Genomic DNA, 13,130 nt, shown 5'->3' on the forward strand with positions numbered 1-13,130 from the left:
AAGAATTGATAAAATATGTTTCTCTTATGTTCTATTATTTTTCTGGAGGCATTTCCGGATTAAAATTAATTCATTGAGTTTTCTTTTCTTAATTTTCAATTTTTCCTTCTCTATCTTCATCATCTCCTTCCTCATAGCCTCCTTTGCCTCCAGGTTTCTTTCCAATATCATTATTTCTTTTTCCTTTAATTTTAGCACCTGTTGTTGCATTTCCAAAAATGACTCATCCCTTTCTTTTACTCTCATTTCTTGTGAAGTTTGTCCAGTTTCTGCACAAAAGAAAAACTTTTTCAAAATCTTGCAAGGTATTTCTATCAACTGGTGTTTAAAATCAAATTACTTTATGATATGAACCCATTCATGACTTAAATTTTTTTATGCACATACTTTAATAAGTAACGCTATGCGATTCAGTTGACTAAAGTAAGTAAGTTGATTCAGTAAGAAAGTTTTTACCTACTTATCATGTTAATGGCGGTGTATTTGCATTAGGTAATTAGCTCAGTACTTACTTTTTCTAGTGGATGTGTGGGATATGGTACCTCTATTGACATTTTGGGTATCAGAGGTCATCTGTTGGCCGGTTGGGTTTACAGTTGTGGGAGCTGGCTGTAAAATTGGTTGCAGAGAGGGTATGGAACAAGCCTTGTTTTCTATGACAGAGGAGGATGGCATAGTGTGTGCATGAAAGTTGGTGGTAGAGGTGCATGGTATTGGCTGCAAGTTTGGGATAGAGGCAGAAATGCGAAATTCAGACTCAAAAGAGGATTGCATGAGAGAGGAAGGGGGTGTTGGCTGTGAGTGCGAATGGCTGGCAGATGTGGGTGGCAATGGGTGTTTTCTATGTTGGGTAAAGGAAGTGGATGGCAATGGTTGTAAGTAAGGTTCTGCAATAGTATTGGATGATCCTGGATTGTTGGGCATTTGCACATTCGTTTGGGAGTCTGTGGTTATTGACACCTGCATTGGAGTTTCCTGTGACTTAATGAAATTAAGGTAAATTATTGATGTTACATTTTTTAAAAAATTTTAATGAGCAATAATTATTGATTCACCATCATTTTTACCTCATAAGCTCCTATTATGGGTGATTCCTGAATATCACTGTGGCCGCTAATGGCATTATGTCCAATTAGGGCTATTACTCTTTTATGGAAAGAATTCGGCTCTGGTTCCTTGGGGCTCCCTATCCCAGACTTCCTACCCTCTTTCATATAGGCAGCTGCCTTTGCTTTAGTAAATGTTTTTATATCCGACCAGCTCTGTGAACATTATGAAATGGTTATAAAGATTTTTCCATGCTGAAAACACTGTTTTTCTTTCCATTTATATCCTTGTCATATTACATATATCTAATCTACAGCTTAACACAATACTTCTCAATAATTTACCAATGAATTTTAAGTACCAACAATCTATTCTCATTCCCGAAATTAGAAATGTTATGTATATAGTATTTCCTTACTTTCCTCCAACCTTTCCAATTTTTTTTGGTCCATTACATGCATTTAGCTTTTCGGTTATGTCCATCCACATAGCTTTGGAGTCTTCCGCGGTGAATTTAATGTTCAGTCTATTCTTTGCTATAGCATCATTTCCTACAATCATATTAAATATTAGGGGAAAATTTAACATTTTTTTCTTATTTACAATCGCTGATAGGTGTACCTTCCACAAATTCTAGGAGTATTCTCTTCTGCTCCGTAGTCAATTTCATGATTTTTGTAAGTATTTCACCTACACATAGGAAGATGATATTAGTTGAAATTTTATCAATGAAATGTGTAAGCTATTGAAAGATCTACATCCGAGGCGAAGGAGAGAGAAGCTTACCAGTAAATCTGAAGAACAGTTTGAATCAAATGTTACCATGCACTTATTTAATCAAATTTATTTCATTATTATGCACAATTTATTTAATGATACATAATATTTAGAAGTATTTTATGCCTCCACACGCAATAAATCTTTGACGTATTTAGTGGCGAGCATTCCTTTAACCAGGTACGCTAAATCAATTGATGTCCACGCTATCATGATCTTAAGATACTGTCAATCGGAAGCGATTAATGAACAAAATAACTCGCAACTATTAATCTATCTTAAGGTTAATCTTCACCAGGAGACTCTTATAACCAGACAATATTCCTGAAATCTTCCTTATATCTACTACTATATAAACTCACCAACTGATACTTAAAACGAGGAATTAGAAAGTTACAGTATCACATTTCTCCAAACTTTTATGGAAAGCTAGTCGCATGTCATAAATTTCTCGTAACGTAGTGTAATCATTGAGCAAAGAACTGTAGTCACTTCATAGTTATTTGATTAATATTCAAAACATACTGGACAATGCAATTACAGGCAATCGACTTGCCAGAATTGTACTTAAATGATGGCTAAAAACATGCCACAGTATTTTGAAGAAAGGTTTTCTCTATGGCAAACTAGTTTATTTATACGAATGAAGCTTAAATTCACACCAACCTCGCACTTCCCCTTCGTAAAAACTTACTTCTTCAACACCTGCGACTCTCACCAAGTACAAATGCCAATAATAATATCCGTGACAAATGCAACTGAATTTGTTTACACTAGTTATTTAAGGCAGTTAGAAAAATAAGACGTGATGAATGCGCATTATGTGCAGTGTTGCCATATCCATTCAACGGAATCTCATTTCATCGCGAAGGCTCATTTCGTCGCCGGAATAAAAATTTTCAAGCACACCAAATTCCGGTCGCGTTGCTAACCTGTCGGAATCAACAGTGCGGAATGAAGACCGAGCGGAATTATTCCGCAAGATTTCGAGCACACCCCCCCAGGGATGGCAAGTGAAACGAAACGGAAATGTTTCGTTTCAACCCGGAGGGAAACAAAATGGGTGCTTTCCATTCAGGCGACTCTCGTGTCTCCTTGTGTTAACTCTAGTCAACTCCTAGCCTCTCCACGTATGGAAAGCACCGTATGCGCAGTAGTTGATGCGCGCAGAACTTGGTAGAACACGAGTTCAGAACACCGGGAAATTTATCCAAAGAGAACGATGTAAGTGATTCAGAATGAAGATCTGGAATGTTTTTTTGTAGTGGTTACTTTCCTTTGAAGGAATTTACTCCTCATAAAATTGGTTGACTTTTTACGGTGAAAATAATGATTCAATTTACGCAAATAATTCGACTTACAATTAGTTATAGGCATGGCAGGTATATTTAAAAATAATATCACTTAAAATCACAAAATTTTAAAATAACAATAAGAATCATGTCACAATTGTATAATAACTACTGCAAATTTAAAAAAAAATGCATTATTATCTCAGCATATAACCTATTTATTTAAAACGTCATTACTTGAACATATCGCACACTTGCCAATAATTTATTAAAAATATGTTTCAACTCCAGTACAAAAATTTATCTCTTATAAAAATAGTGTTATCTTCAATGCAGGTGAAAGGCGCCAAAACAACTATGCATGCGCAATTCCTCTGTCCGCTGTCTCAAACTCAGCTTTTCGTCAGAGTCGGTGTGAGTGCGCCTGTGTCGGCAACTCCAACGAATGGAAAGCAGAAAACACGACTTGTGTCGACGCCTGTCAACTTGCGTCGACGAATGGAAAGCACCCAATACGAGGCCTAGGTCGCCTAGGTTTAGTTTCGCTGCCGCACGAAATAAAAATCACCAAGGAGTTTAATTTCGACCCGGTACGAAACTTTACTCCCTGGAACGAAACTAAATTAATCGAAACCTCGCTGCTCATTGTTAAGTTTTGATCCCAGAAGTTGAGTGGGTGGGGGAAGGGAATAGTTTCAACTCGTTTCATATTCGACTGAAGACCGCGTTGCGCATTCTGGGGGGAAAAGTGCCCCATGCATCTGGAGGCGGTAGGGCGAACCTCTACTCCATTCAACCATACTTCGTATTCGGTACGTGGATCGAAACTAAACTGCTCGAAGGTGAAGCACGTGGTCCCTCCAGTGCGAAATATTATCTGCGTTTCATTTCGTCCTAGAGGTTTGGTTTAGTTTCGACCCGAAGTAGTTTTGACTCCGATTTCGTTTCGACCCTGAGTTTAGCTCCCCGAGTTTAATTCTTTTTCGTTTCGTTTCGACATTTCTCTCCCGGCAACGAAACTATTGAAATTATACTGGTTTTGATTTTCGTTTAGTTTCCATTGCCATCCCTGTCTGGAGCACGTGGGACTGAGAACGACGAAATCTTACTGTAACATCAATAGTAAAAATGTATCAATCACCATCTCATAAAGTTGAATTAAAAAGTTTTTTTCGGCATGGCATTTTAAGAGCTTTCCTTTTTCTAGCAAATCCTATTGGACCAAATCTTAGTTGCCTCTTTTGTGCGTTATACACATTTTTTGTGTTGACCAAAAGTCTAATTCCACAATCGTAAAATGATGGAACGCGAAGGAAATATTTCGAAAATATAGTCAAACGCTTTGTTGTATCGCTAATTATGCGCCCCGAACTTCAACTTGCCCAGCTATCAGATTATTACCGCCATTACTAACCATTACTAACGCCAACCGGCAGTAAAAATTTGGGCATTTCTGTATGATTAACATAGTAGTGACAAACAAACTCAGACTCCATGACTTTCGCGTTCGGCTCCTTTGACGAGTCGGCACACCTGATTCAAACACCGATTAAAAGACTTATTTCCAAACCGCTAGCTACATCCACACCGGCCGATAGTCGCAGGCTATAAGTTCCCAGGCGTTCTTGACCCAGGGGCGCAGCCAGGAAATAAGGCTGGAGGGGGTTTAGGTGCAACTAATACTGAGGTGTGTGGGGGTATGGAATACCCACCAGGATAAACGGTATGTGCGAGATTAATAAATTGCGGAATTTTAAGATAAATGGTTCAAAATGGTGAGCTTTACGGCTTTCTGAGGGATATTTTATTAATACTTACACCACTCTATTAGTAATATCAATCCAATTCAGTAAAATGGATTAAACTTATAAATTTCTCTGAGTTCTGGGGGGGGGGGTTTATCCCCCAAACCCCCCCCCCCCCCCCAATCGCTGCGCCACTGTCTTGACCAACGTTTGTGAGGGAATATCTGGAAACGAAGAAACATCGCCCGCATTTCCCAGTAGCAAAGATCCAAGAAAGTACTGTTTCCAAGCTTCCCACATCCAGTGGAAAACACTCCGCCTGGATAAATCTCGGACAACATAGATCACTCACGGAATTAAACTTATGATTACTCACGTCCCCATGCACAGAGAGAGGAAAAGTAAAAAAACCGTAGTTTTCTGACTCAAACCAGAGCTTTGGAGCGTTCTCGTAGGCACAAGTGAATTTAACAATCTCATCTAAGTTGATGCTTACTTATTGCAGTAAACTAAATAGGACTTTAAAATGTTATAAAAAATTGAAACTAGACATGAGGCCATATAGGACTCCGATCGCTGAGGGATTGGACGTGGTACATTTCTTTCTAGGGGGCACTTGAAATCCTAACCGCATTCAATTGCATCCTCGTCCGCTCTAAGCAACCATCAAACTGTAAAGCCATTCCATTGAAAATAGCAATTCTTGTCATGCCAACCAATATGAGCTTTTGTTTCGCTCATTTTGCAGTTCTCGCCCCATTCATCCAACCGATGAATAGAGTATGATGATGCATAAGGGAGGATATACATTGTACATGGCCTCACGAAAGATAACATCCCTTACGTTTGCAGAATAGGGAAGAAACACAGGAGCGGATTAAAGTCATTGTTTCTGGAGGGGGACTGTTCATTTCTTTCCACAGAGCCTTCGCAGTGTGCAAGTTAGTATTTCGTCCGAGGTCTGATGTGCGTAGACAAGAGGATTTCAGATATCAATTATTCATAAATAATGATTTTTTTGATGCTGAAATAAAAAAGGTTCACTATAAAGCTGCCTTTATGACCTTTTAAACATTAAAAAATCCAGGAATTGCAACTGCCCCCCCCCTTAATTCGCACTGGAGACTGATGTTCGGAAGCGATACAAAAAAGAAGGAACGCAGGAGAAAATGAGCGAATGACCCAGCCGAGTGGTCAACATAGTGTCCTAGCCACGAATATTATAAAAGAGGATCGTCAAGTCGGCCTCCTAAATGTGTTGTCAACCACCCAGCATTGAAATGGGTTACTAAATTCGCCACTCACGTCGCTGACAAACAAAATGATCCGAGCATCACGGGAAAATAAGGTATAATTAGGGTTTTTACCGAAATTTGTACACTTGATGATTTCATACATCAAATTCATAAAAGTTCAATGCAATTCCTCGTATTTGCAAACATAATACTGCAAAATATTGGAAAAAAGTGGATCGCATTGCACTCATAACCGCGCCACGGACATTTTTGAAAACCGATTAAAATGGGACCGAAGTGGTAACAGAAATCAGTCTTCAATGGGATGGAATTAGGCTTCCTCTGTGCAGTCCCGTGAGTCCTAGCATAGGAATCGAATTTCGACCAATAGTGGACAATTCAACTCGCCGCGGAACAGAAGCATAGACGACCCTGCCCCGACATACTTCCTCCTCCAACCAGGGGCGCAGATAGGAATTAAGGCTAGGGGGGGGGGGTTTAGGCACAACTAATATTGGGGAGTTAGGGGGTATGGAATACCCGCCAGGGGAAGCTGGACGTGCGGGGCCCTCCCCCAGAAAAATTTTAAGATAAATGGTTCAAAATGGTGAGTTTTACGGCCTTCTGAGGGATATTTTTATAATCCTTACATTATTCTATAAGTAATATTAATCTAATTAATTAAAATTGATTAAACTTAAAAATTTCTCTGAGCTCTGGGGGGGGGGTTTATCCCCAACCCCCCCCCTCGCTGCGCCACTGCCTCCAACCCCATACCATCGAGATGAGCGCAGTTTTCCGCGTACTCAAGTCGCGTTCGTCTGTTGCGAGTGACGACAGTTTCTAAACTGTCGAACGCGCCTGGAGTACCCGGAAAACTGCACTCATCACGAACACCGTCGTGGATACCTTTGCAGGAATTTCCTTACCATCAATGAAGGAACAAACATCCTTCCACAGCCAGCTGCGGCGAAAATCTAGGGGCATTCAAGTGCAGTGGCAAATTACAAAATGTATAGACGACAACGAAAATCATGAACATAAACCCGCCAGTACACTAGATCCACCCAGGATAACCGGTTTTAAGAAAATAAACTCGTCTAGTCGCAGATTCGTCTACTTCGCAGCGCCGTAATCTATTGCGTAGCCTGCACATATATTTGGATTTAGTGGTATGGATTGGATGAGAATCCTACCTCGACCGCCAACCGCGAAGAGACATGGAATAAATCACATGCCAGGAAAATGATAAAATTGGTGGTTTGGAAGAATGACCGACAGGGGTGCCGATCCCTCCAAAGATGTTGGTGTATCTCCCCTAAAATAATATTTTTTTTTAATTGGAACTTAATTACATAACCCTTTACTTTAAAAATCCAATAGTTCCAACAGTACACATTTCCACAGATCCAACCTTTTAATGCAGATTACTTTCTATACTTTATGTTTTGCAGACTATTATTTTGTATTTTTTTAAAGTTTTTTAGCACCACAACTTTTATCAAGGGAGCAAATTGTGCCTACCGTGCCTTCCATCCACTTGCAGGTTTCCCATCCTCCCGCCGTTCACCGTAAAAATGAAAAGCATTTAGCAAAAATCGGGAAGGAAAACGGAAAATTTAAAGGCTTTGCCGTAATTCGTTTGACTATGAATCTTGTATTTAGCCACTCTAGAAATTTTGCGGTCAATTGATTCACCTCATGGAAGACCACCAGAAATCCATTTTACCTGGGAATGTTCCAAAACCCCTAGTATTTACCACCACTCCACGTTCAAAACTTATTTCATTTAAATAATTCAAAGCAATAAATACAACTCCTCAAATATTTTGACAGCCTTTATCCAAAATAAAAACTGGGAAGAGAGATACTTCTGGGTTTAAGAAAAATTCGAATGGGGCCAAAGCCAGTTCCATTACCTCATAACCATAACAGGAGCAAATGCCACCTCAATCATAGAAAAGACACAAAAAAGCCGGGAAAAAAAGGTAAAAACTGTGGAACACAAAAAATTTAACTTTTAAAAATTATACAAAAATATTGTGCGACAACCGCACATTGAAAATAAAATCACACCTCAAGTTTCTTACTTGATTGAATTTCTCATCTAACTTATTATTTTCGTCCATTTCTCCAATGAAAATACTCCCTATTCAAGCGCTATAGAGACGAAGGCATTAGCCAGCTCAGGCATCCCCGAAATTATAGATCTTTCAGATGCAATTTGGATAAATTGCATCTCATCCGAATTAACCACTCCTCCCCACGGAAAAATAATCTGGATACGATGGTGATCGCGTCTTTACTCGCCGAGATAGTCATGTGAGCGCAGACGTGCACTCAAATTCAAACAGCCATAACATTTAAAAAAATCAGTGCTTACCATGCTTGTCTGATTAATTGGATTTTAAATATTTCAATTCTAAATTGGCTGCTAAAAGAAATAGTTCCTCAAATACGAGACTACGAAAGCCTGTGCGAGAAAAATTAGATTGTTATATTGCAAGTGAATTATAATGCTCATGTTAACATAATTATAGTATTAAATGCGGTAGCAGAAAATGTGAAAAAGAAAAACTTTGAAACATCACCATGCCATTCCGAATTTCGCATTTCTTAGCAAACGTAAATTATGTAACTGAAGCCAATATGCAATTGCAAGCCAATGTGTAAATGCAATTAACATGGAGCGAAATGCTGAAACTTAAAAAATATGCGCGAATTGGAAAAAAATATCCGTAGACTAATGAAAATGCTGTTTGATGGATTTGTGATACACGATCATTATGACACCCCCTCCAAATCAGTAATTCCCGAAATGTCTCTCCAAAAGAACAATAAATTTTTTTATGGGTAGCGCTTTTACAAACTTAGAAATTTAACGACCAGTGGCGTAGCCAGGAATTTCGTTCGGGGGGGGTCCAAAACCAGGGGGGAAATTGTTGAAAAACTTGGCACTAAGTAATGGGTTTAAAACTAATTTTAACACTTTTCATAATCGAAAAAACTTAATTTTTTAAAGAAACATTTTGTAAATTCCTGATTTTTCAATATTTTGTTTTCTTTCATGAAGGACAATAATTGTGTTTTTATATTTCGGGGGGGGGGGGGTCCAGACCTCCCAGACCCCCCCCCGGCTACGCTACTGTTAACGACCGAGTGTGATAAATGGAAAGAAACTTTTCCAAGAATCGCATTAAGGAATGGAAATCATTGTTTTGAAAGGCAGTGTCAGATTGAAATTGCACGATCGCTATTTATGCCTTCACGGCTTGTTTCGGAATTCCGGGAAGTTCTCACCAGCTTTTGCGTACGATGTCACCCAAACGTCGTCTGGCATGACCTCCAGTTCCCGAATCGAATCCGCAAATTCCGTGTAATGAACGGGCATGAGGTAACCCTTGCCGCTCAACTTCGTTGCCTTCCCCTGAGGGTAAACGCGGACGTAGCTCGGGCGATCATCACTCGTGAAGACCTTCAACAAGATGTCCTCGGCTTCGGTTCCGCCCTCCACCGCTTCAATCCTCGTGGCCATCTCCAGTCACTACCGAAGCGCGCAACCACTCACGGTGAATGCATATGATGACACGCGAGCGAGAGACTCACCGCCGCCACTGATACCGCTTGAATGCCACAGTGGACTTGGGTAGACTGCACGGGAAACCAACCACAACGCCACAGCTGCCGATCGCTCGGACGCTCGGAGGCGGTGGCAACTATGCCGTTCCAGTCAGAAAATATGGCAACGTGCGGAACAAATGAATGCGGGAAAAGGCGACTGGAAGGAGTTCAAACTAATCGCAGGTTGGAGCTCGGAAGTAAATATGAACAAGAGTGGAATTCGGCTTCTCCCTGTGTGATCAAGATCGTAATGATAAAATTCGAGATTACGCGATGGGTCTGATGGCTTGATTGCAACGACTGTGTTTATTTTCATGTTGATTATTTCGATTGGAAATTTACTTTTGACACTCGAGGAAAATTAGAAGAAGGAGGATTTTAATAAAACCTATTCACAAGTACCGCATAAGTTAAGTTTTTTCATTTCCAAATATAAAATTGAAGATGTTCAACGTTCATCTCATCATCATTCTGCATACCTACCCTTAGCGCTCTTGTCTATGTTTACCCAGGGAGTTTACTAATTAATAGACTTTATTACAATACACATACTTCTATTTCCCGAGTTTTAGAGTTAATGGAAATTGAATATTCCAAAAGATTAAGTTTCTAAAACAAAAATTCGCTTGACTCTGAAATCCATATTATTCTCTCAAAAACAATAATGCACACAGATGATGATTTATAAAGATATCAGTGATACACACAGATCAATTATTATTCATGTTAATAATTCCCCAGTAGGTAGAGTACGGGCATCACATCCAGGGAAGATATTACGAAGCTTCCAAAATTCAATCAGTAAGACAGCAGTGGCGAATACAGAAAAAACTCAAGGGGGGGGGGGGGGCGCAACATATCTTGAGTTGTCTTTACTTTTATCGTAATAAAAGATGATCAAGTCACAGGCAAAGTATATGAAAATTTTATTTAAAGTGGTTATAAACATGTAAAAGACAATGCCATCTTATGATATAAAAAAGTTACAATTGTGGTTTTGCAATTTTCGGCAATACAAGCGGACCCGCAAGGGGGGGGCGCGCGCCCCCTGCGCCCCCATCTGTATCCGCCACTGAGTAAGAGGCAGAGCACTAAATAAATGAAGAAAAAAGCCCTCCTTTTTGCACCGATGCATATCAGGCTTCATTGAAAAACCTATTCCACATCCAGCGTTTGAAACTCTTATCTTCGCATTGGGAAGTAAATACATTAGCTATCACACCAAACTCATGGCCCTGCATACATTAGTACTCGAACTTATCCTCAACTATCTACAGCACCTCATTACATATCATGACAGCATAATGCCTATACTCGAAAAAAATGAAGGTCAAAAGAAAGTTGGTAGAAATTTTAAATTTCCCCGTAGTTTTCAAGTCGAAAAATGTCAACTTCCAAGCCAATAAGAATAGAAAATGGCTTCTATTGATTTGGTACATAATTTACGCAGATCATGGAAATTTTTTTGACTCTAAATTTAAAAGTTAGCTACTCTTCCTCAACAATAGTAATATTACACGGACAACCAGACTTCCGAATCCCGATTCGCTTAACTTCAAAATCTGGCGCCGTTTTAAAAGAAAGGAAACACGGAAATAGATCAACGGTAAAAGTTTTCTAACGATATTAATAGCGATAAAAAAATATGCCAGGCAACGACTAAAAATTCTAACTTTTAAATTTAGATTGCAAACATTTTACATGATCTGCGTGAATTATTTACCAAACCAACAACATCCATCCCTTATTAGCTATGTCAACTCTGGGCAGTGCTGTAGTTGGGGCGGTACGGCGTACCCCCTGAAATCCAAATTCGTTATAAGCGTACCGGTTTAAATACCTCCGCGGCCGGATGTATACCTAATACATGCTCGGCTGTTGGAATTTTTTGTGAGTACTGCCTAAATATTTTTCCAACTACAGCACTGACTCTGGGTGATAAGCGCCAGACAAAAGTTTCTGCGGGGTGTTGCGTTGGTGACTGAATGCCTGCATAAAAAAACCGCTCGTAATGCTCGGCACTTAGGTTCAAACTTATTGTCTGTTACTGAGATTTCCATTGGTAATGCTAAGCATGCTCATGCATGTCCATGACCCTGAATGTCGGTCGACATCGAGAGAATTTTGGCGTGTATTTTATATTGAAATTCACTGTTTTCAACCTCGATAGAAACAAAGGAAACATGAGTAGGAGTAGAGACATCTTATAGGCAAAGGCAGCCAACTGGTGACAATCCTCCTCTGAATCTTTACTGATGTGAAGTTCCAAAATAATATATTGAAATCCAAACGAAGAGACCGGATCAATATATAACCTCGAGCGAAGAAGGAGGTCGGATATCATATGTCCTTCGGTCCCGCGGGAATGAACTGTCTTACTCGATGAATATTTCTCGTAAAAGTTACGATCCATGCGTAAGACGCGGTGGCGGGGTCCTTCCCGCATGTCTTTCATCCCCATGTCATCCTCATAGCATTATTGTCCTCATAGCGTAAAAAAGCAAGATACTTAAATTTAAAACACTACACCGCACACGAGGAGACACTCATTATATTTCAACCATTTTACTACTTTTACTTTGGCTTCTCCATTGGCCGAATTTTTTTAATCTAGCGAATCTCAATTTCATTTAACTGAACTATTTTAAAAAAATCCTATTTTAGTTAAAATAATTTCCCTTCTTCGAGAGCGTGGGATTCCTGCAACAAATATTTTAATAGCTTGCGGTTTCAACTTGAGAAGCCATTCATGAGCTTTGAGTTTGATGTAGTCGATTTTTAAATAAAACTGCTTCCTTTAGCATTAGGCTAAAGAACTCTTTATACGACACGAAGTATACAGATGCCACTGTAGGCCTTACGAAAATGGAGGGATGAAAATTATCAGGTTGACAAAAGATCACGAGGGTTCCTTTACGGGACTTCGAATGTCATAAATACATACCAATTGATAAACAAGAGCAAACTTGCATTTGACTCCTCAGATATCTTCTCATTGTGCACTCCCTCTCATATCTGGGTAAATGCGAGTGTCTCCCTCTGTAAATATGTGCTTGCCGGTCTCGGTGGCGCCGGGGTAACGCCCCAGATTGCTAACGTAGTCGCGGGTTCGATTCCCGCCTGGGTGGATTTATCACCATCCAGGGCATGGATCAATGTGACTCTTAAACAAGTAAATTGTAAGAAATGACTAAATAGTTCCACATTCGCTTGAAATAAAGACGAAATTATTATTATTAGTACATACCAAGGCAGGCAGCATTTTCGAGGAATAAATTTTCGACGGCAGGAAAACTAGCGCGTTTCCATTCCACATAGGGGTAGTAAAAGGAAGTTGGACCATGGCAGCTAAATCATTATTGTTCTTACACATTCTGTTGGTCAGCGCGAAAACTCATCGTATCCTAACCTAC

The 13,130-nt window shown here is 39.6% G+C and overlaps 1 protein-coding gene and 1 long non-coding RNA gene across 5 annotated transcripts in view; both read right to left on the reverse strand.

The window, feature by feature from the left end:
• Window positions 1–9,772, reverse strand: part of LOC124154224 (luciferin sulfotransferase-like) — a 32,084-nt gene extending 22,312 nt beyond the window's left edge. The window contains exon 1 of the mRNA XM_046527817.1: window positions 9,397–9,772. Coding sequence (XP_046383773.1) covers window positions 9,397–9,631 — 235 coding nt within the window. The 5' untranslated portion in view covers window positions 9,632–9,772. The remainder of the gene's footprint in view (window positions 1–9,396) is intronic.
• On the reverse strand, window positions 93–2,817 carry LOC124154225. Of its 4 annotated transcripts, XR_006863866.1 has the most exons (6): window positions 2,491–2,817; window positions 1,669–1,737; window positions 1,466–1,598; window positions 1,068–1,262; window positions 513–975; window positions 93–269 (listed from the first exon to the last, which is right to left on the reverse strand). It is a non-coding gene; the product is annotated as an uncharacterized LOC124154225 (long non-coding RNA). The 4 variants fall into 4 exon arrangements; XR_006863865.1 differs by having other exon boundaries at window positions 1,669–2,815; XR_006863864.1 differs by having other exon boundaries at window positions 513–981; window positions 1,466–2,813.
• Window positions 9,773–13,130: the final 3,358 nt, after the last annotated feature.

The sequence above is a fragment of the Ischnura elegans genome, chromosome 2, assembly GCF_921293095.1.
Source record: "Ischnura elegans chromosome 2, ioIscEleg1.1, whole genome shotgun sequence".
Taxonomy (NCBI): Eukaryota; Metazoa; Arthropoda; class Insecta; order Odonata; family Coenagrionidae; genus Ischnura; species Ischnura elegans.